This window comes from Empidonax traillii, unplaced genomic scaffold, assembly GCF_003031625.1.
Source record: "Empidonax traillii isolate 1590-97213 ecotype Southwest subspecies unplaced genomic scaffold, ASM303162v1 scaffold534:size827195, whole genome shotgun sequence".
NCBI lineage: Eukaryota > Metazoa > Chordata > Aves > Passeriformes > Tyrannidae > Empidonax > Empidonax traillii.
The window spans coordinates 368,772-391,055 of record NW_020955727.1 but is presented as its reverse complement, the minus strand read 5'-3'; the positions used below and the strand labels follow the sequence as shown (position 1 = coordinate 391,055).

The window sequence follows — 22,284 nt, the reverse complement described above, 5'->3', positions numbered from 1 at the left end:
GTGGTGTTTTTCCAGGGTTTGTGTTGGGGCTGCAGAGGCTGGTGGCTCCTGGGGCTCGCAGGAGTGGTGCCCCAGTGACAGCAGTGTCCCCAGGGCTGCACTCACCAGGGTCTGGCCTGGCTGAGCACCTCGTGCTGCAGCCACAGTGCCCCTGTGTGGGACACTGCAGGCAGTCTGGGGATTGGGCTGGTCATGTGCCCTTGGATATGGATCTCTGTGCTGTCCCTGGAGCTGTGGCCATGGAAGACAGGGATGGAGCAACTGCCACCTCCTGCCCCATGGAGGCTGCTTTGATTTGGACTCACTTTCATCTAAATTCAACTCCTCGTCTCAGGAATTCTCAGAACTGGTTTAGGGAAAAAAAAGACGTCAAATGAAATTTATTCATCTTAATTGTGACGCCTCTGCGCCACGAGCTCATCCGTGCAGCCTGCACGGCCTGTCCTGTGTCCTGCCAGGGACTGAGCACTGCTTTAACTGGACACAGCATGCTCTCTCACACAGCCCCTGTGGGTGCCAGGGGGGTCCAGGCTGCCACCCTCACCCCACCAGTGCCCATGGCTCTGCCGGTGCTGTCCTTGGAGCAGCCCAGTGCTGCCATGTGCCCGGGTGGTCCCCAATCACCTCTCCTCCACCAACAGGGCTGTGCCGTGCCCACCCCGTGATGCCACCCCACCCAGCCGCCCCGTGACACGGCCCCTGTCTCGGGGGTGAGCGGGCAGCCGGAGGGGATCCCTGTGGAGGAGCGGCCCTGCAGCACCGCCCTGTTTGCTCCGGCACTGCCACACCCTTGCAGGCAGAGGGAGAGGCTGATCCAGAGCTGGGCCCACGCTGGGGCACACGAGGTAGGAGGGACACGGGGCACGGCTGTGCCTGTCCCTGATGGGGACCAGGGTGCCAGAGGGGTTCCCCCCATGTCGCCTTTCTCTGGGCCTCCTGCTGCCCTGGTCAGAGGAGCAGGGCACGGTATGTGGGGTTGTGCAGGGTCACCTGTGCTTGGGGTCCCTCTGGCCACTGCTGGACCCTGTGTGTGTCCCCAGAGATGGCCTTCCAGCGGAGCCACCGCCTGAACCTGCTGCGTCTTGTCGTGCTGCTCCTCATCGCCCTGGCTGGCATCAAGTTCCTCTTCCGTGACAGGTGAGGTGACAGCAGGACCCCAGGTGGTTTGGGGGTCTGCAGGGAGCCCCTGGGTCGTTACCAGGTAGGTGCCTGGTGCTGGGGGACAGCTGGTGCCCTGTGTCACCCCCACCCTTGCTCCACTCCCTGCAGCTTCACCCTGGAGCTGCACAAGCACGTCAGCAAGGACAGCGGGTTCTGGGGGGACACGGGTGACATTGTCCAGGATGTCATCCCCCAGAGCCAGGTTCTGGAGCTCCCTGCAGCCAAGATAACGGCCCTGAGGCAAGAGCCTGGGCAGCAGGTCCCCAGGGATGTCAGTGCCACCAACATGAGGCTGGTCCACTTGGACCTCAAGGGAGCTGCACCCAAGGTCTCCTACCTGGAGCAGGTGAGGATGCCCAGGGGCAGCATCTTCCCAAGGAGGGATGTGCTGGGGGGGCTCAACCTGCCATCCTGACCCCACTGCTGAGCCCACCCTGCCCACCCTGCAGGTGTTCCCCTTCCTGTCCCAGCTGGGAGCCAACGGTATCCTCATCGAGTACGAGGACATGTTCCCCTTCAAGGGGGAGCTGGAAGTGCTCAGGTCCCCGTACGCTTACAGGTGAGCAGGACTGTGTGCCTAGCTGCCCGGTGGCTCCCGGTGTGCCAGGGCTGGGTGTGACCCACCTGGCCCCGTGCCTGCGATAACCGTGGTTGGAGTGCCGGGCTGTGCCGCCGGCAGACCAGCTTCCTGCCCCGCTGGGACAATATTTGTGCCCCTTAGTAAAGTCCACACGTGTGTGGGGTGGCGGGGGACATATGGGCAGGGTGCCAGAGGAGGAGGGGAAGTGCCCCAAGCTCTGCCCTCTGCCCTGGCATCCCCCGGTGAGCCTGTCCCTGCCCTCCCAGCGAGGAGGACATCGAGCGGATCCAGCAGCTGGCGGAGCAGCACAAGCTGGAGGTGGTTCCCCTGGTGCAGACCTTTGGCCATGTGGAGGTAGGAGATCCCAGTCCTGCTCCCCATCCCCAATCACAGGGGGTTCCCCAGGACACCCCCCTGACGGCTCCTCCCCGCAGTTCATCCTCAAGCACGAGAAGTACCAGCACCTGCGGGAGGTCGAGCGCTTCCCCAACAGCTTCAACCCCCACGTGCCCAACACCCTGGCCCTGCTCAAGAGCGTCCTGGCGCAGGTGATCGAGAAGCACCGACGCTCCACCTGGATCCACATCGGCGCGGATGAGGTGGGCAGTGGGCTGTGCAGGGACCCCCGCCCCACCCCAGGGGTGCTCCCAGGGGTGCTGAGCATCCCCCTTCCCCCAAGTCCAGGTTTTCCACCTCGGGGAGGGGACGGACTCCAAGAACTGGATGAGCCGCAACAAGGGCGATGTGGGGACCATGTTCCTGAAGCACATCAAGGAGGTGTTGGGCTTCCTGTCTGCGCAGTACTGGGGGCTGCGGGTGCTCATGTGGGACGACATGCTGAGGAAGATCAGCGTGGGAGCCCTGCGGGGTGAGGGGACGGGGACGGCAGTGGTGCCTCGGGTGTCAGCCGGGTGTCTCGGCAGTGCCCGTTCACGTGGCTGCCCTGGCACGTGCCGTGCCTGGTGCTGGCAGGAGCCCGTGCCTAGCCCTGTGGGAATGTGGGTCTTGGGCTGAGGGGTCCCAGGCATCCTCCTGCTGCTGGCACCAGTGCCAGTGTCCCCGTCTTCTCTCCCTGCAGAGTCTGGGATAGCGAAGCACGTCTCGCCCGTGGTGTGGTTCTACGCACCCGACTTCGAGGCTGAGCAGATCGGTAAGGTGACATGCCAGGCTCCTGGGGATGGTGGGGGGATCTGCCCCCAGCTCCTCGCAGCCTCCTGGGTGCAGTGGCACTGGTGGCTCCTGCCTGTCCCACTGCAGGGCCGTTCCTCACCAAGTACGCAGAGAGTGGCTTCGAGGCAGTTTGGTTTGCCAGTGCCTTCAAGGGCACCACGGGGCCAGCACAGACCTGGACCCCCCTGAGCTACCACCTGAAAAACCACCTGAGCTGGCTGAAGGTGATGCAGGCCCTGCCACGGCTGGCCCCACTGCGCTTCCAGGGCATCGTGCTCACCGGCTGGCAGAGGTGAGGGTCACCCAAACCCCCTCCCTGTCCCCCTGGTGCCCACACAGCCACGCTGGCAGCAGTGCAGGAGGCGATGGCGTGGCTGTCCCCACCCTGCAGGTACGATCACTACTCGGTGCTCTGCGAGCTGCTGCCCGTCGGCATCCCCTCACTGGCCATCTGCCTGCAGACCCTGGTGAATGGTGAGCCACCGGCCCTGCTGGCACAGCCAGACTCACCCCCACCTCCCACTGCCTGCCAGAGCCCATCCTGATGGGAAGGGGACGGGGGGGAGGTGGGAGGCAGGGGAGGAAGAGCTTCAGCCTCTCCAGTTTTGGGGGTGTGGTGAAGCCAGGGGTGAGCCTGATGGTGGGGTGGCCCAAGCCTTTCTGTCCCTCTCCTCACCCTTCCCAGGGGGCTTCACGGAAGAGGCAAAGAGGAAGGTCCTGGATGTGCTGGGCTTGGAGAGTGTGCAGCTGGAGCAGAGCATCTGGTGCGTGACCACCCCAATTTCATCAGAAGGGTGCACTGGAGGGGACCAGGGGGTTGGTCACCCGAATTCCCCAGTCCCAGACCCCTCTGGCCTGAGGGCAGGCACCCTCCAGCCACGCAGAGTGCTGGGATTCACTCATCCCAGTGCATCCCACATGCTGGGCTCTCACTTTGGCCTCCCCTTCCCCAGCGAGGGCAGGGGAGCGTTCCCTGGTGTGGAGATCTACCACATGGTGGAGCAGGTTAATGGCCACCTGAGGGAGAGCATCCTGAAGGCTCTGGAGGAGGAGAGGTAACAGGTGGTAGGAGGGAGTGGGATTGGTGGCTTGGGCCACAGGGCTGGAGCGTGAGAGTTTTTTTCATGGGAGGGGACCTGCCTGACGTGCAGCTCTCCATCCCTGGTGGCCCCTGTGCCCCCCACTCCCTTGTGCCTCCCTAGTGCCATCAAGGGCTGGTTCAGCCCCTACCATCGGAAGCACCACTTTGGGAACCCCCGCAACATGGAGAGCTTCGGCAGCAAGGTGCTGAAGTACGTGTGCTGGGGGCTGGGAGCCCCCCCGGGTGCCTGTGCAGGGCTGGAAGGGGTCTCAGGCTCACAGAAGGGAGCTGGACCCCTGCTGTCCCCCCACCAGGCTCCACGAGGACTGGGAGAGCTTTGTCCGTGAGCTGCGTGCCCAGCTGGAGAGGGTCTACTTCCCAGACACGGTGGAGGAGTGGATGGAGGAGAACGTCAACCCCTACCTGGACCAGCTGCGGGACCTGGTGCGGGACTACCGGGCCATCATCCGCCTCAACGGCCGGCCCAAGGCCACGTAGGGGCTGCAGCCCCCCCCGGCTCTCGCTGCCCCCCCTGGCTGGTCCTCGGGGGCCAGCGCCGCGTGTCTGTTTGCTGGTGACGGCACTGCCGCTGCCGCTCGCCCTGTACAGAGCCCCGCACCCCCAGCTCCACAATAAAGTATTTTCATAGATGCTGCTGGTGCAGGGAGGGGGAGCTGGGGACGGTGTGGAGGGTTGGGGTCTGTCCTGAGCCCCTGCTCCGGCTCCGCTGGAGCTGCAGGGGTTGGCATCCTCAGGGCAGAGTGTGACAGAGCTCATGAGGGCACCTTGTGCTGGCCTCGAGGGCAGCCGTGCCCTCCCTACAGGACGGGATCCAGCTCGATGCTGGTGCTGAGTGCTGCATGGCACTGGGAGAGGGCTGGAGCTCGGGATGGGGCAGTGGCAGGGGGGTGTGCAGGGGACCTGCCAGGCTCTCAGCTGCACCCGCTCCCCAACCCCGTGTCCACTTTCAGCCACCGTGAATCCCTGGTCGCTGGGAGGGGGGGGAGCTTCCTGAGCCAAGCCATCCTCCAAACGCTGCCTTCATCTCTTCCTTCCTCTCCATTAATCCAGTGCCCAGGGCCCCATGTGTTCCCAGACCCCTGCTGCCTGCTGCGCCCAGGCAGGGGCCTCTGCTGCACTCCTTTCCCATCGGAAAGGCAGCTGGGGGCAGGGGGATGCGTGGGGATCTCTGCGTGGGGCGAGCCCTCCTGCTGCCGGTGGTGCCTCCAGCTCCCACAGTCGGGTTTCCACATGCCTGTTCCCTGCGGTGCCCACCCCAAACCCCCCGTGCCTGCGGCTCTGCCCGTTCCGGGCGCTGGTTTTGTTCCGCGTGTGCAAGGCAGGAACAGGGACATTTCACTGCACATTCTTCTGCTCTGCAAAGACCAACCCGACTTGGCAAGAGCCCGAGGGAGCCGCAGGAACGCCAGGCTGGGGCTCCTCCTGCAAAGCCTGGCTCAGCCGGGGAGGAGGGACGGCGTCGGTGCACCCCACCGGCCCCACACAGCCCCGCGTCCCGCCCCGGTCACAGAGGTCCCAGTGCCCGGTGAGGCCACCGGGGCAGGGCCTGCCCCATCCCGTGTCTGTGCTGGGTGACTGGGTGTGAGAGCCCGGCAGGAGGGAGCTGTGGGGCACAAAGGGACCTTTGTTGAGGAGCCTCGTTCGTTATCAGGTGGTGGCAGATGCGAAGGAAGCCCCTGACCCGGCGGGGCCCCCGGGCGCGTGCGGAGCCCCAGCCCCAGCCCCAGCCCCAGCCCCAGCCCCAGCCCCAGCCCCCAGCCCGGGGAGCCCCGCTGCGGCTCAGGGCCCGTGCGGCCGCCCGGCCGCGGGATTAGAGGGCAGATTAGACGGCGTTCCGTGCTGGCAACCCAAATGTCCTGGATTGGAAAGTGGGGGTGGGGAGAGGAGGCGACCCCGCCGATCTTGAGGCGGGGTCAGCCTGGAGCTGCCGACTGGGAGGGACCCGGGGGCTAACAGAGGGAGTTGGGGGCTGTGGAGGCGTTCTTGGGCTCCAGCTCAGGGGCATGAGCCAGCACGAGGCGGGCGGGAGGCGCTCGGGAACGATCTTGGTTCCCTCCTCCATCTTTCCCTCTGCCACGGGCACCCACACGGGGCTGCAGCCGCCCGTCCCCGTGCACCGCACACACCAGTGCACTGCACCCATCAGTGCCCAGCGCTGTGGTGGCCAGCTGGCTACCAGCCTTCTGGCTCAATGTGCCTCAGTGTTGCTTTGCTGGAGCCGGCACTCCACAAGGCTTTTATCCAGTAGAGGGGAGAAATTTGGGCTGATTTTGCGTGGGTGATGACCGTGCTCTGCCCTGAGGGCACTGTGGGGACGTTAATGACTTGTCCATCATTGGCCCTATTTCCCATCTTGTTCCTCAGCGTCCTCATTCCGGGAACGCTCCGCACCTGGAATGTCTCGGTCATTTCAGCCTTAAAAGTGAAAGGGACAAATGTTACTGGCCACTGTGTCAACAAAAGTGGAAAATGACGGGTAATGAGGGCTTTATTTCCAGAAATTGAACGGTTGCTCCTGCCCGGGCCCGTTACCGACACCGCAGGCTGCCGGCCGGTGACTGCGATGCCCAGGCGGGACGGGGATCGGCAAAGGGCACCCTGGAGCGGAACTGGGGAGCACGGGGTGCCCCGGATGGGGGTCTGCCGGACCCTCCTCAGGTCCTCCCCGAGGAGGAAGAGGCCCCGAGCAGCCGCGCTCCCCCCTCCCCTTCGCCCGCCGAAACCCGCCAGCTCGTTCCACGCCACGGCTGCGCGGCGGCGGCGGCGGCGGCTCCCACCGGGGCGTCCCCCGGGTCCCGGCACCGGGGAGGGGGATCCCGCGCTCCGCCCGCAGCACCGGGAGGTCCCCGCCCCCTCCTCCTCCTCCTCCTGCTCGTCCTCCTCCTCCTCTTCTTCCCCTCCCGCGCTGCCCCCCGCCCTCCCGGTGCGGCCCCCCCGTCCCGCCGCGCCCCGCCCCGGGCGCCCGCCGCCGCCGCCGCCCCCGCCCCCGCCTCCGGAGCGGGCGGGCTGGGCGGGGGGGCCGCACCGTGCCGAGCCGAGCCGTGCCGAGCCGCCCCGAGCCGCCCCCCGCCCCTCGCCGCGCCGCGCCGTGGAGGATGCTCGGGCCGTGAGCCCGCAGCCGGCAGCCCCGGCGCGGCGCAGCCATGGGCAAGGACCAGGAGCTGGTGCAGGCGGTGAAGGCGGAGGACATCGCGGCCGTGCAGAAGCTGCTGCAGAGGCCCAAGCCCGGCAAAGCCAGTGAGTGCGGCGGCGGCGGCGGCGGGGCCGGGCCGGGGGCGGCGGCGGGGAGGGACACCCGGAGGGGGGACACACACGGACACCGGCGCGGCGGCTCGGGGCCGCATCCCAGCGCTGCTCCCGGGGCCCGGCCGCGTTGCCGCCCTGCCCGCTCCGGAGCATCTCCGGCCTCGGAGCATCCCCGGCCCTTCCCTGGTTGCGGCGCGTCGCAGGCGGGCGGGGGCCGTGGACGTGCCGGGCACCCCCGGTGGCGCCCCGGGAGGGGCGGGGAGAGTGCTGCCCGGTGAGGGTCTGAGCATCCCGGCGGGGCTCGGAGCATCCCCGGGCGCTGCGGGGGTGCTGGGCGCTGCACAGGGTTGCCCCGCCGGTCCCGGGGCAGCTCCCGGTGCGGCCGGTTCCTGGCCGGGCTGCCCTTGCCCTGCGGCCGGGAGCAACTCCCGACCCCCCGGGAGCCGGGCCCGGTGCCCCCGGGATGTTTGGCCTGGGCAGGGGCTGCGGCCGGGCGGCGCCGGGCACATCTGCGTGTGCGTGGAGCGAGTGTGCCCGGCCCGCGCGTGTGAGCCCCGGGGCTCGGTGCCCGCGCACCTCTGCGTGTGTCCGCGCTGCCGCGGGTGCGTGTGCGGCTGTGTTTGGGTGCGTGGGGTGTTTGCGTGGCGGTGTGTACCCTGGCATCTGTGTGTTTGGCTGGGCTGTTGGTGCTTCTCGGTGTGGGGGTGTTTGGATGTCGCTCCGCGGGTACCTCCGGTGCATCCCTGCGGCTGGCTGTGCGCGGCTCCGCGTGTGCGTGGCCAGGTGTGAGGCTGCGGGGGTGTGCGTGTGGCTGTGCGTGTGTGTCTCCGGCTGTACGTGCGTGTAGCTCCGTGAGTATCTACTCGCTGTAGGATATAACTGCTCCGTCGAGGCGTTCCGCCCAGAGTGAATAATTCATGGTGCTGATGCAGCCGCAGGTTTCAGGCCTGGTGCATGGGGACAAACTGGGGGGCTGGGGACCGTCCGTGGGTATGGACAGGGACCTCGTGTGGCATCGGGTCACTGGACACGCAGCCCCTTCATGGCTGCACCCAGTGAGTGTCCCTCCCTCCAGGGCCCAGCACTCCCCGAATGTGGGCACACCCTGGTGTGGTGTCCCCACTCCCTGGTCATGCAGGGGTGTTCCTGACTGAGTAGGGCCAGCGTGGTGTCCCCTGTGCCCTGGCGCTGAGCAGGGCTGGCATGGCATCCCCCATGTCCCTGCTCTGGTGTGGCATCCACCATGTCCATAGTACCACTTGGGGCCAGCGTGTGTTTCCTTGTGCCATGCAGGGCCAACATGGTATCCCCCCGTGTCCTGGTGGTGTGCAGGCCTGACGTGGTGTTCCCCGTGTCCCCAGTGCCATCATTGCTGTCACTGCTGAGGGACTGTGCAGGACAAGAAGAGCCTCCAGCTCACAGTCCCCTTCATCCTAACCTGTTCCAGGTGCTGCCACTGCAGTGGCCTCTTGGAGTGGCTTGTGAGGATGGAGACAACACCTGGCCTGTGCCCAGCACTGTTCCCCACACACCCCTCCCCAGTTCCCGCTGACAACAGCCAGAGGTGCCAGAGTGCCACCTGCATCCCTCTCCTTCCCGGTGCTCTGCTGCATCTCCCACTGCTGAGCCCTCCAGGTGCCAGGTGGATCGGCCTCGGGGGGCCAGTGGTGCTCCCTGTGCCAGGATCGCAGGGCAGGGACAAGGGGCATCCAGTGAAGCTGAGCTTGGTGTTGGGCAGATTCCCACTGTAGGCCTGGGTGCTTGCCCCGTTCCCTGGTTGGGCTGCCCATCTCCAGCTCTGCTGAGCCCACCGGTGCCAGTGCTGGGCTGCTCTAGTGACATGTCCCCCCTGGACCCGACTCTCTTGCCTGGCAGAGGGTGCCACGCGTGTGTCGCAGGTGCTGTGCTCCAGGCCTGGGGTGCATGAGCACCTCTGGCCATGGCAGTGAGGCTGGAGGAGCAGTAGGAGGAGAGGGACAGCGCTGAGCAGGGCTGTCCCCGTGCCGTGGCGACCCCACGTCCCCCCCAAGTTCCAGTCCCACACATGCCCGTGGTGCTCCCCGCGCTGTGCGGCACCAGGAAGATTTGTAACTTAGCTCTGTTATCTGGGTAATATCCTATTCATGTGGGGTTTAATAAATGAGATTTTAAAAATCCTTGCGTGAATTAGCGCGGGTTGCCATGGTGACATGGGGCCCGGTGTGGAGTGTGGAGTGCGGGGCCTGGCCCAGGCCGGCCGCAGCGCGCACCGCGCCTGCTTCCCGGGCATCCATAATTGATGAGGTTGTCTGAAAGTTGCGCAAATCAGATGCAGGGCTTTGGCAGCAAACTGTTTCCCTCCCTGTCCCCTCCTTCCCTGTGCTACCTCGAAGAATTGTAGTGACTTGGCGTTTTCCCCTCGGCTTCAGCACTGTGGGATGGGATGGGATGGGATGGGATGGGATGGGATGGGATGGGATGGGATGGGATGGGATGGGATGGGGCGGGGCCCTGGAATGTCTCCAGCAACACCCAGGCCCACTGTGCCATCCCTGTCCTGGGCACCCAGGGCTTTGGGCAGTTGGGAGGTGAGCTGTGCTGTGCCGTGCAGGGGATCCATGGTTCCTCAGCCATGGAGTGTTGGAGCGAGCTGGCTCCTTCCCTGTGGGGCCGGTGCTGCCAGCGGCTCATCCGCTTTGGAAATGGCTTCTGTGTGGTGCTGCCAGTGCCAGGGGAGGGACCTCAGGCCGAGTGTTGGATCCTCTGTCCTGGCTTCTCCTCCTGCTTGGCTGGGGGGCTTTGTAAAGCACTTCCACACGTGGCAGCTTCATGTGGCCAAGGAGATGTCCCAGCACGTGGCCCTGTGGTGCCAGGATAAGCATCTGGTGTGTCAGGGGCTGGCTGTGCGGGTAGAATACAGGGCTGTGTCCTGTGGGGATGTGCTGCCCACCCCATGCTTGGTCCTCAGGGACATCCTGGTCCCCCAGGCTGCCATCAGGACTCATGTCTTCATGTGCTGCTGGAGCTCTGGGTACCTCACTCTGGGACCCCTGGGGCCGGGCGAGCCAGGCTGACTGGCTGGCACTGGGATCTGGGCATGGAGCTCTGCACCCCTTGTGCCCTGCCATGCTGGGGTGAGCCAGCCCAGCCTGGTCTCCCTGCCCAGGGCTGCTGCCTCAGGCCCAGGCAGCTCTCTGGGTACCCATTCCCGTGCTGCCGCCTGTGCAGGGCTCTGCATTGTGCCCTGCGTGTCACTGGCAGCACCACTGGCATTTCAGGACCTAACCCAGCCAGCCCTGGCCCTGCTGCCATGTGCCAGGAGCAGGTCCTGGGCTGCTTGGGGAGGGACCTCAGAGCTCAGGAAGAACTCCCAGGCTCATCACCCCTTGGGGTGCTGCCGTCCCCTGGTGAGACATCCCGGGATGGGAGTGGAGCTGCAGTGGCTGAGTGGGATCATTGCTTCTCCAGTACTCCAGGATTCAGGGACAGTGGGAAGCAGAGCCAGACCCCTTGGGAACACGGGCTTCTGGGCAGGGCCTCAACCAGCTGCCTCCTGCCCTCCGGGGCGTCCTCTTGCACGGTGGCCAGATAATTCTGGGTTTTCTTGCCTGCATTTGATTGCATTAATAATCTCCTCTGATAACAGTATTTAATAAAACCGGGCTAATATGGCGCAGTTAGGAAATGTCTTTGACATTTTACAATTCAATTTCTATGCAGTAAAAGGCAGGGCAGCTGCAAATCCAATTGTGGTGCAGTGCCCAGGGCGCGTGTGGCCGGCAGCCACTGGAGCTGCCCAGTTCCCCCTCAGCCCTCTGGGGGAGCAGGAACCTTCCCTGGGAGGCAGCCACCCCGATGGCTCTCCGCTGCCATTCCCTGGGTAGAGGGGAGCAGACAGTGCTCACCAAGATGCCAGAGCCCCTGGATGCTGCCAGCCTCTGGAAACATTGGTGCTGGGCAGGACGTCTGGAGTTGAGAGGAAGGGGCTGTAGGACCAGATCGTGTGGCAGCTCGGCCAAAAGCGTGCTGGGCCCCCATGCATCCCCCGTCCCGTGGCCGGGAGCTGCTCGTATGTCTCTCCCGATCCCCTTGGCACGGACTAAGGGGTGGAATGCCAAGGGGGTGGGCTGGGATGCGGGTGATGCCAGCGTGGGGTGACGCCGGTGCCTCCCAGCCGTGTCCCAGGCACGGGGCTGTGCTCTGAGCACCGCCGGCAGGCAGGTTCCCGAGTCAGGGCTGAGCGGCTCCGGCTGCTGCCGTGCTCATCCACGTGTCAGCGGGTCCCTCATAAACTTCTTGGGGTTTCCAGCCCACGTGTGAAGCCTCGCTCCCAGCAGGACTTGGCAGGCGGACGCGGGCTGGCGTGTGCCAAGTTTCCTTCCAGAGGGGCACTATTGCTCAGCCTGGGGTGACTTCTCCTTATTTTACATTTCTTGCCTCTCTCTGTGGCTGGGCCAAGTTGTGGGTGCAAACCATCCTGTGCCCCCACCCGCAGCACTGCCCCCATGTCCGTGCTGGCTGTGGGGTCCCTGCCCACCGGGAATGCTGCGGGGCACCCGGGACTGTTGGCCACAGCCACCGAGGAGCAGCAGGGCTGCGGGCCGGCGGCTCTGTTCCCAGCTTCCTTACTGGCCTGGATTTTCTCTCAGCAGTCCCAAATTCACCTGGCTTGACACCAAGCAGCCCTTTGCCAGCAGCGGGTGGCCCCTTGTTCTGGGGCTCTCCCGCGGCCGTGGCTCCGGCTCTTTCCCGCACCAGGACCTCGGTGCCGGTGCTGTGGTGCCCCTTGCTGCCCGTGCGCTGTGGGGTGATGCTCTGGGGGATGTGGCAGGGCCAGGCTCCACCCAAGGGTAATGGTGCTGGCAGTGAGCAGGGCTGGGTGCTGTGGGTGCCCCGAGCCCTTCTCTGCAGCCACCCCCATCAGTGCCAGCCCATCGTGGTTTCCAGTAGCCAGGCTGGCGTCTGGCTCCTGTCCTCTGCTGTGTACTCCCTTTAACTCTTCCATCCCCTTCCCAGCTGCTGGGAATGGCTGCAATCAGTCCCCTTCCCGTCTCAGCGTGCCTGGGTGCCCCCAGCCCCTTCCCATTCCCCAGCTGTCTGCACTGGCCACAGCAGCAATGCCCATGGATGGCAGCTCTGTGGGGCTGTGCCAGGGCATTGGGTGTTCCAAAGCAGTGGTGAGTCCTCAGGGAACATATTCCTCAGGCACGTGGCAGGCAGGAGCTGTGGCATTGCTGGTGGGGTGAGCAGTGGAGGGGAATGCCAGCTCTGGGTGATGTCTGAGATTGTTTGCCATGGTGTTCTCTGTCCTGGTGCTGCTGCGAGGGTGGTGTGTGCTGGGAATGGTGCTCAGGTATTGTTGAGAGAGTGTTGAAGAACAAATCTGCTGATATTTAATGACTGGTGCTGTTACTGTCAGGCTCCCATGGGCAAGGGAGAGGCATTGGGAAGCAAAACTCAGGAGGGCCTGCATGGACACTGTTGCTGTCACCGCTTTGTGTCCCATCTACAACCAAGCGTGCTGTGAGGATGGGCCATGACAGGGAGGTCATCAAGCCAGTGTGCAGTGCTGATGTCACCTCTGCCCTGGGTTACCATCCTGTCCTGCAGCTGGGGCACGTGGGACTCCCAGGAGCGATGCCGCTGGTGGGCCGGCTCCTCGTGCCAGGCTGAGAAGGATCTTTAAGCTCTAATGAAATGTTAATAGTATTTTCCAACTCAATACGGGAGCAGAAAATGAGGTGTTTAACGCTGGGCTCCGCAGCGACAGGAGCAATCAGCCTGAGAAATGGGAAGCTGGGATGCAGTGCCGGCCTCAGCTCGGCCTGACAGCCCCACGCTGCTGGGACTGCTCCGGTGATGGATGGGTTCCAGTGCCGGCACAAGCCATCCGGTGGGGAAGCACGGTGCCGGGAGGGCGTGGGAGAGCGACTGGCTGGGAGTGCCAGCTCTGCCTGGGTCTCCTTGGGTCTCCCCACCAAGGTCACTGCTGGCCGCCTGAGAGCACCGAGCAGATGGAGGCAGCAGTGGGGCCGGGGTGCCCCGGGGTGCAGTGGGACACGGGCCTGTGTCAGCTGGAGACAGAGTCAGCTGGAGATGGTGCCCAAGGAGCCACCACAGGTACAGCCGGGCTCTGGTTCTCTGAGCACCGGCAGCTGGGTGCTCTGCCGGTGTGCCTGCATGTGCCCCGCTGCATCCACGTGCTCCCGCTCATCCATGTGCACGCATGTGCCATGTGAATGTGTGCATCCATGTGCACACGTGTGCCATGTGAATGTGTGCATCCATGTGCACACGTGTGCCATGTCAATGTGTGCATCCATGTGCACGCATTGGCCCCTCTGTACCCGAGCGCAGTGTGCCTCTGTGCACGCGTGTGCGTCGTGTGCCCCGTGTGTCCATGTGCCCGCAGCCGTCCCCTCTGCCCTCGTCGGCCCTGCCTCCTCCTCGGCCTGGCGTGGGGCTGGCGCTGGGGACGGCCAGCTCACGGCGGCACAGCTGGCTGATCCCTTCCAGATGTGGCTGCCGGAGCCCGGCCCGGCGCCGCCTCCTCGAGAGGCCCTTGCAGGTTGCTGGTCCGCGGCCGCCGGAGCCGCTGGATCAGACAAAGCCGCGGCTCCTGCATTGCAGCTGGGCTGTTTACGGCAGGCACGCTCCTCACAGCCCTGCAGCTCCGCAGCAGCTCCGCTCCCGCATCTGTCCCGGCTGGTCCTGCGCTGCCCCTGCCAGCCCCCTTCTAGGGGACACTGGGGACACTGGGACAGGTGCTGAGAGCCCCGCGCCTCCCCTGCAGCGCTGCCAGCCCACCGGGAGCGGTGCGAGGCCTCTGGCCGCGCTCGCGGTGCTCCCGGCTGATGCGCGGCATCGCCTGGCCGCACATCCCCGCGCTGCTCACCCGCCTGGCAGACACCGCGGCACCACCGAGCTGCCAGCCCTGCAGGCCGTGCCCGTCCTGCCCGCGGGGGGACCGGGAACACCGCCGTGGTGCAGAGGGTGGGCACGGTGGTGCACTGGGGAGCCAGGCTGTTCCCTGGCTGAGGACACACCATGGCTCGAAAACAGACCCTCAGGCCTGTTTTGCCGGCACGCAGTTGGGAGTTCAGAGCCGGTGCTGCGGCAGCTGCTGGTGCCTCTGATGGATCTGGGCTACCTGCACACACACACACACACACGTGCACATGTGTGCACATGATCTGTGTACATCAGGAGCTCCTGCCAATCCCCAGTGCCGCTGGACCGCACTGGGTTCATGGGAGGCCAGTGATCAAGGCTGTGCGTTAGTTAATGATGCTTTAAGATGCTCAAAGCTCCTGGTCCCTCCCTGCAGCCAGCGAGGCCAGCATCGGTCCTCCCAGGGATCCCTGATGCTGCAGAGGGGGCAAGGATGGGGAGGAGATGGGGAGGATGAAGATGTGGCAGGGCAGGATGGTCTCTGCTCCCATGTCCCAGAGGGGTGCGGTGCCTGACATGCTGGGATGGATGGACAGGCAGACACGTGTGACAGTGGCCCTGAGCAACCATGTCCCGTCCCTGCCGTGCCAGCCTCGCCGTGGCAGCAGTGACTGCTTCCAGCCAGGGTGATTACTGAAAATTACCTGTTTGCCACAGGCTGGCAATTAGGGCTCCCTGGCAGCGACACCAACATGCATTTCTGCACAGACGAGGGTGGGCGTGCAGCTGGCACCAGGCACGACAGGCGGGCACGACACTTGGCACTGATCCCACGGAGCTGAGCATAACACCTCGTGTCCCACCTGTGGGGCAGAGCCAGCGCATCCCTGTGCTGCCCACACACCTGCCCATTCCTGCTGCCTCTTCCCTGCATCCCTGGGTGCACAGGGCCGAGTCAGCGGCAGCCGCTGCTCGGCGGAGCCCCCTGGCATCGCGTGGTACTCGGGGAGCTGGGGGAAGGGGCTGACCCAAGGAAGCCCAGCTGGTGCAGCATGGCTTGGACAGGCTCTGTGGTACCACACAGCAAGGGTTGGGTGAGGATACATCTTGAGAATACAGGGAGAGCAGGGATCCTCACAGTAGCTGCTGCTGCACCATGGGGTGCTGGGTCCCCTGGCCTGCTCCAGCCCCAGGAGTTTGGCTCTGTCCTGGGTGCACCTGTGTCCCCTGTCCCCACCTGCCCTGGCAGCCCTCAAGGTCAGCCCCCCGCCCTCCCTTGGGATCAAAAAGTTTCCTTTTTGTAAAAATAAAAGCACCACAGCGGAGTCCCCGCTGCCTCTTGAAAGCTGCATTTAAGCTGCTTCCTGTGGCCCCAGGGGACAGCCCTGTGCTGCCATGACTCAGGCTGCCAGAGCCCAGCCGGCCTCCAGTGCGGATTTCTCCGCTCCCTGGGGAAGGCTTTGCAAGGGCCGGGCATCCAGAGTGCCCGCAGGTGTGCTGGGCACAGGGCCAGCATCCCCCAGGAGCGCCTTGGGGTCTGGGGAATGGCTGGTGATGGGCAGCAGGGCACTCAGCTGTGGGTGTGCACTGCCGTGTCCAGGTGTGATGGACAGTTGTTATCCTGCTGTGATGGGCACTGGGGTAACCAGTGCTGATGGACAATTGTCCGGCTGTGATGGGCACTGGGGTGTCCAGCTGTGATGAGCAGTGGCTGTACAGCTGTGATGGGCAGTGGTTAGCCATCTATCTGGTGTGTATCCACTTGTGATGGGCAGTGGATATCCAGCTGTGATGGGCACTGGGGTGTCCAGCTGTGATGAGTGGTGTGTGTCCAGCTGTGGTGGGCAGTAGCTATCCAGCTGTGCTGTGTGCTGCTCTGCAATGGCTCCATCCCACCCCAGCTACCTCCTAGCCCCAGGCAATCCCTTTCCCTGTACAACGGTGCATTATTTATACAGTCCAAATCGATCGGAAGATGATAACGGCTTCATTAGCATCTGAGCATCGCGCCGGCCCCAGCGCCTGACACGACCTTGGCTGCAGGAGTACAAGCTTTTCCCTGTCAGGACCGGCTCCCCGATGTCACCATCATCAGCAGACCCAGCCGGGTGTGCCGTGCCCACTCGGTGGGGTCCCCACTCTGTCACACGCTGCCGTGGGGAATGAGACCCACCCGTGCCCGGGCTCCTCGTGCAGCCCCGTTGTTTGCGTGGCGCTCGTCAGCAGGGATATAATTAAGAGCAGCTATTTTGGATGCTTCCTTTATCCGGCAGCTCCCAGCGATGCCGCTGCAGGATCCTCCCCCTGTCTCCGAAACAGGCGCTTGCCTTGAATGTCTTCCCTGTGGATATTCACTGCCTGTGGGGTCCTGGGGGGCCCTGCTGTGTTTGGGGGAGGGCACACACAGGGGTCCGGCTGCCCACATCGGCTGGGGAGTGGGGTCACAGCGGGGCTGGGGTTGGAGGGGAAGGGGATCACTGCAGAGGGATGATGGAAGGGATGGAGAGGAGGATTTGGGGGGAGCTCTCCTGGCTCATCTGCTGCCTCCTTGCTGAGGGGGGGCAGCGATGCTTTCCCCTCATTAAGGAGATGTTGATTTAGTGGAGGCTGGAGCCATCTGCTTGGAGCAGCCGCCTGCTCCCTGCTGGGGGGAGCTGGGTGAGGATGTGCTTCGTCAGCGGGGGCTTGGCCGGGAGCCCCCAGCCCTGGCCGGGCATCGATCGCTGCTGGCGCTGCACTGGCTGCAGACACAGGGGCCGGTGTGTGAACACGTGAAGGGGTGCTGGGAAGGGAGAAGAGTCCCTGCCAGGCACCGAGGAGTCCCACCATGGGGGCCCATGGCCTTGGACTCGTGTGCAGGGATGGGGCTGGAGCAGCTGGGAACAGGGGTCTCCCGCACACAGGTGTTGGGATGGTCGGAGCTGTGGTTGGTCATAGGCTCATCGTGACATACACCGGGGTGCCTGGAGCAGCAGCTGGGCACAGGGGTCTCCATGCAACATGTCCTGGGATACCCGGAGAAGTGATTGGGCCCAGGGGTCTCCCCACAGCACGTACTGGGATGCCTGGTGCAGGAGTTGGGCATGGGGGTCTCCACGTGGCCACGCACCGGGATGCCCAGAGCTGTGACTCCCCTGGCGGGCACCAGGGTGCCCAGAGCAGCTGCCAGGCCCGGTGTGAGGAGTCAGGGTGGCGCATGGCTGGGCCCTGGGGTCGGGCAGCGCTGCTCCCTGGTGCGTGCCCGGCCCTGCACGTGCGGGCGGCTCGTGCGTCGCCCGTGTCACGGTGCCCGTGGCTGCTGCGGGGCCGGCGCGTGGCGGGGGAGGCCGGGCCCGGCCAGGAGCTCGCAGCACGCGGAGCGCCAGCCTGAATGCAGGCGTGCACTGAGCTCCTGTGATCCCTGTGCTTAAGTGAAGGCATTTCTGGGAGTAGTGGCGGGGCTGCTCCCCGCGGCGGTGTTTACTCTGGCAGACGCTGTTTATGGCTGGTGTCGATGGCAGACGCTGCGGCTCCCGGTGCTCACAGGAGCCGTCGGCTGCAGCCACATCCGGAGGTGCTGGGGCTGGATGGATCCCGCGCTTCCCCCTTTCATGGGACCAGTGATGTGGTCCTGCCCCGGGATGCTGATGGGGTGCAAGGTGCTCCGAGAGCTTTGGGGAGCTGTGCCAGGAGATGGAAGGGGAACCTTGTGCTCCCACATGGCAGGACCATCCCCTGAGCAGCCTGTGGAGAGCCAAGAGGGGACATTGTGGTGTCCCAAGGATGGTGGGGGGGCTCAGGAGGTCAGAGCAAAGAGGTGCCACCCCTCCCGTAACACCTGCCTGATGGCATCTGATTGTGCGCGGAGAGGGCAGGTGGTGGTCACAGGTGCTTGGTGGTCCCCAACACCTCTCCAGTGATCCCAGCAGAGAGGACAGCCAGGAACATGCTGGGTGCCCACTGGCAGCATGGCTGTGCAGGAGCCCTGCTTTCCTCCCTGCTGTGCCTGTCTCCTTTTGTAGCTGATAATTTTAATTGGGAGTGTTCCGGTCCCTTCTCTCTCCCTCGTTAGTGGAAGAGTTTTCCTTGTGCTTCCCAGCCATTAATGAGCTCTCACAGTTCTTGCTGCCCCCCGACAGGCTGAAAATCCCACTATGGGTCTGGTGATGTGTCAGGTCCCCATCCTTCTCCCCTGCTCTGGGAACTGGGGTTATTCTGAGACCCCAGCTGGGCTCCATGCTCCAGCTGCCTTCAGCATGCTGGTGGCCACTTCCAGAGCTTTAAGGAAAGTCAAACCACTGCATGGCTGGAAGTCACTGACTAAGCACTTGGCATGGGCAGTGATGGAAGTGCTAAACAGATTTTGGCAGCCGCAGCTTCTCCTGCAGGTGCAGGGAGGAAAAATTTGCCACTACGGTGTTGTTGGAGTGACGGTGGTTTGGGCGATGCCGGGGCGGCACATGTGCCTGGGGATCACCAAAGGCGTCACTGCTGCACCTGCCCCCCCCCGATCCCCGGGCACTGCCCCATCCCAGCCCCTTGCTGGGATCACCCCGTGGGAAAGGCCGGGCGCCGCAGACCTGCTGACATCCGTCCGTCCATCTGCAGGGCCCGGTTAGCCGGAGCGGGGCCCGTCTCGGGGCTGGAGGTTGGAGCCAGCGCCGGGCACGGTGCCGCTCCTGCGCCCACCGGCTCCCTTTGTCCGCTGGCCCTTCGCGTCCCTGGGGGGCAGCTCGGCCCCCTTCTCCTGGGAGCTGGTTCTTGGCGTGGGGAGGCAGCGGAAGCGGCGCTGGGCTCCTCTCCACCGGAGCTGAATGGCACCTTTGTTGGGGAGGCTGGCGCAGCTCGGGGCTGGCGGGGACCCGCTCGACCCTGGCCACTGCTGTCCGTCCCAGCATTGGGGCGGCTCTGCCCCCCAGTAATGTCCAATTCTTCCCAGGGGAGTAGGGGATGCTGGGGCAGGGATGGGATCTGGGGGCTTCTGTGGTGCTCCTGTCCCTCCCTGCACCATGGCACCCTGCAGTGCCCCTGTCCCTCCATGCACTCTGGGCACCCCACATACCCTCATCCCTCCCTGCATTCTGGGCACCCCTTGGTACCCCTGTCCCTCCCTGCACCATGGGACCCTGCAGTGGCCCTTCCTTCCCCACATCCTGAGACCTTGCAGTGCCCATCCCTCTTCACACCCTGGAGAACCAACGGTACCCCCATCCCTCCCTGTGCCCTGGGGACCCCACAGTGCCCCTTCTCATCCCACAGCCAGGAGGAGAGCCTGGCACCGCAGCCAGGAGGAGAGCCTGGGGGCCCAGTGGCCAGAGGCTGGTGGCCGTGGCTGATGGAGCCCATCCTCGGCAGCTGTCGCCTGTCACACTGGGCTGTCTCAGCATTAGCAAATGTCCTGCAGCCACAGACGGAGGGAGGGAGAAACCTCTGCCACTGTCCCAGCCACTCCTGGGAACACCTGTACCGTGTGGCACAGGCAGGGCTGGCTCAGCCTGGCACTGCTCCCCAGGCTTGAGGATCGGGGCTGGACACAGCCACCCCTCCTGCTGCTGCTGCTGCTGCTGCCCTGTGTGTCCATGAGGAGGCTCCTGGGCTCTGGCACAGCCCCTGTGCCCAATAATTCAGTATCTCACAGGGATGCTGACAAGGGGACGTGGTACAGGGAGCATGAGCAAGGCCATGGCTGTGGTGCACAGGGAGCATGTCTTTGGCCCCACACCCCTCCTCCCTGCCTGAAGTAGCCCCTTCCAGTTGGCTTCTCCTAACGAGAGCTTGTCCCTGGCATACTGGTCGCTGGCATATTTCCAGCTGGGCTTCTGGAGTGAGGATTCAAGGGAGAGGATCCCTGAGCATGTAGGGTTGAGGATGGTAGGGTGAGTGACTTTGGCTGCCCCTTCTCCTGGTCAGGCAAGGCCACCTCTGGGTCATCTCCCACAGACTCGTGGCCATGCCGGTGCCATCTCGCTGTGGTGGGATCGGGGCTGCTGCGTGGGCCCCCAGCCCGGGGTTCTGCCAGGCTGCACCCACCCTCCTCCTCCTCCTCCTCCTCCTGCTCCAACTCCCGCTGGGGGAAGAGCAGCTCACTGGAAAGCCTGAGTGGCATTTTTCGGGTAAATCTTATGTAAATCTGGCTCCATCCTTCCTCGTGCTGCTAATTGGATTGCCCCGACGGGGTTTAATTTCCCACGCAGGGAAGCGTGGGGTGGGCAGTGCTGGGCCGTGCTGGGGTGCAGGGGAGGGTGCTGAGCTCTGCCAAAGCAGCCCAGTGTGGGCTCCATGGAGCCACGCTGGTGCCCCAGGCATGTGAAGCAGCCTGGGAGGGAACCCCAGGCACACCAGGTGAATGGGATAACCTGGTGCCAGGAGGGGCCTCTCAGGCTCTGCCACCTTTAAGGGGGACCTCCACCCTGAGCCCTCCTGCCTCCCCCTGCCTGCAGCTTCGGGCAAGCCTCATGCAGCCCCTGTGGAGCTGCAGGGAGCCCCAACCTTGGAAGGGAGGGAAACCTGGAGCTGTCACCTCCCTGGTGTGTTCCTGCCCCAGCCACCTCCTCTAACACGCTGTCCCCTTCCCTCCCTCCCAGAGCTCCTTGGATCGGCAAAGAAAGTCAACGTCAACTTCCAAGACACCGATGGGTGAGTGGGAGCCCCGTGCCCGGATGTGTGTGCTGTGGGGTGCCCAGAAATGGGGGTGTGCTGTGGGGTGCCCAGAAATGGGGGTGTGCTGTGGGGTGCACAGAAACGGGGGGTGTGCTGTGGGGTGCCACGAGCAGGCGTGTGCGTGCCATGGGAGCCTGGTCCGTGCAGGAATGCCGGGCTCTCTGAGCGATGCAGCTGAGCTGCCAGGTCTGCTCCCGAGGCTCTCAGCCCCATCAGCCCAGGTGGCCGGGCCCTGGCTGCACCCAGAGCCACGGGCTGGCATGGAGCTGCCGCGGGCATCGGAGCAGGCAGGAGGTGAGGGCTGAAGGGTGGAGGAATGTCTGTGCCCCACATCTCACCACCCCTTTCCCAGCCCTTTGGGGCCCTGTGGGATCAGCCCTGGGGGGTGCCAGGCAGGCAAGCTGTGACCCCGCCGGGCTGTGCTGCCAGCACTCCACAGTCGGCATCCAATGGATGGGAGCAGCGGGAAAGGGGCCGCGGGCTCACGTCCCACTAATCACACTAATGAGGCTGCCGGCACAGGGAGGCAGCCGGGGCCCCATGCAGGAGGGGCTATGGTGGGAGCCATGCTTGTGGGGCTGGGCAGCACCTGCCCCTGTGCCCTCGGGCTCCCCCAGCCCTTGAGCAGGCCAGCAGGACGGTGCCACTTGGTCCCTGGGGACGGCTCTGCTGTGGCCGTGGAAAGGGCAGTGAGCGGAGGGGTGGGATGGGATCGTGAATGGGAGGCCCTGCCCTGGGGAACGTGCAGCTGCAGCATCTGGGTCCATCCTCATCCTCGTCATAGGGCGGTGGCAGCGATGTGGGCAGGGTGAGGGGTCGTTACCCCACGGGCCACCTCGTGCTCTGCAGCGCTGGCAGGTCGCTGGAGGGCTGAGCATCATGGCAGCGCTGGGGAGCTGCAAGCAGGGCCCTGCTCATATCCTGCCTATGGATCCTGGATGGCTTGGGGCTGCAGGAGCAACAGGGCAGGAGCCTCCAGCGCTGCTCCTGGGAAGGATTCCCCTGGGAAGACACAGGGCAGACCCAGGCTGCAGCCTGTGTGTGCTCTGCCCTGCCGCTGGCCTGGGCTCAGCCATCCCTGTGCCTCGGTTTCCCCATCCCTGCTGTGCTGGCTGATTCTTGGCTGGCGGATGCCGAGGGCGGGCACTGTGCTGGTGTCCCTGTGCCTGCCCCGGGGACGGTGCCCTGCGTGTGGAGTCGTGGCCGGCTGGGCCAGGCGGTGCCCGGGGGAAGCCCCCGAGGCAGCCCCGGGGAGGGCTGCGGTTTGCACCATCTTGAGCGGATTTGAGCAGGGCGCTGGAGCGGAAAATGTTGACATTTCCCAGGCAGACGTTGGGGATTGGCCTCCTGTGCGAGCTGTCTGCTCACATCGCCGCTCCCCGCCGGGGATCGCAGGCGGCAGCTCCGTGGGGATCGTGGTGGCCAGAACATGTTCCTCACGGGGATGTGTCCCCCTCAGCTGGGGGCCTGGGGATGGAGGGCAGAGGAATTGTTACCCCACCCTCCACCTCTAGGG

General features: G+C 64.9%; 2 protein-coding genes across 8 annotated transcripts in view; both read left to right on the top strand.

Annotated features, from left to right (window-relative positions):
- LOC114064321 (hexosaminidase D-like) overlaps positions 1 to 4,643 on the top strand; it is an 11,305-nt gene extending 6,662 nt beyond the window's left edge. The window contains exons 1-15 of one of the 6 annotated variants that reach the window (XM_027897259.1): positions 23 to 845; positions 955 to 966; positions 1,041 to 1,137; positions 1,270 to 1,507; positions 1,611 to 1,720; positions 2,008 to 2,095; positions 2,176 to 2,340; positions 2,426 to 2,609; positions 2,820 to 2,891; positions 2,999 to 3,203; positions 3,303 to 3,385; positions 3,597 to 3,675; positions 3,865 to 3,966; positions 4,114 to 4,203; positions 4,307 to 4,643. In XM_027897259.1, coding sequence (XP_027753060.1) covers positions 1,043 to 1,137; positions 1,270 to 1,507; positions 1,611 to 1,720; positions 2,008 to 2,095; positions 2,176 to 2,340; positions 2,426 to 2,609; positions 2,820 to 2,891; positions 2,999 to 3,203; positions 3,303 to 3,385; positions 3,597 to 3,675; positions 3,865 to 3,966; positions 4,114 to 4,203; positions 4,307 to 4,490 — 1,695 coding nt within the window. In that variant the 5' untranslated portion in view covers positions 23 to 845; positions 955 to 966; positions 1,041 to 1,042 and the 3' untranslated portion in view covers positions 4,491 to 4,643. Of the gene's footprint in view, positions 1 to 21; positions 846 to 954; positions 1,138 to 1,269; positions 1,508 to 1,610; positions 1,721 to 2,007; positions 2,096 to 2,175; positions 2,341 to 2,425; positions 2,610 to 2,819; positions 2,892 to 2,998; positions 3,204 to 3,302; positions 3,386 to 3,596; positions 3,676 to 3,864; positions 3,967 to 4,113; positions 4,204 to 4,306 lie in introns of those variants that run through there. The other 5 variants (XM_027897257.1, XM_027897261.1, XM_027897258.1 and 2 more) reach the window with 5 other exon arrangements.
- A 2,428-nt stretch (positions 4,644 to 7,071) lies between these two features.
- The window catches only part of CASKIN1 (CASK interacting protein 1), a 28,201-nt gene continuing 12,988 nt past the window's right edge, over positions 7,072 to 22,284 (top strand). Inside the window, exons 1-2 of one of the 2 annotated variants that reach the window (XM_027897287.1) lie at positions 7,072 to 7,250; positions 20,693 to 20,744. In XM_027897287.1, the coding sequence (XP_027753088.1) occupies positions 7,157 to 7,250; positions 20,693 to 20,744 (146 nt within the window). In that variant the 5' untranslated portion in view covers positions 7,072 to 7,156. The remainder of the gene's footprint in view (positions 7,251 to 20,692; positions 20,745 to 22,284) is intronic. The other variant, XM_027897288.1, reaches the window with a different exon arrangement.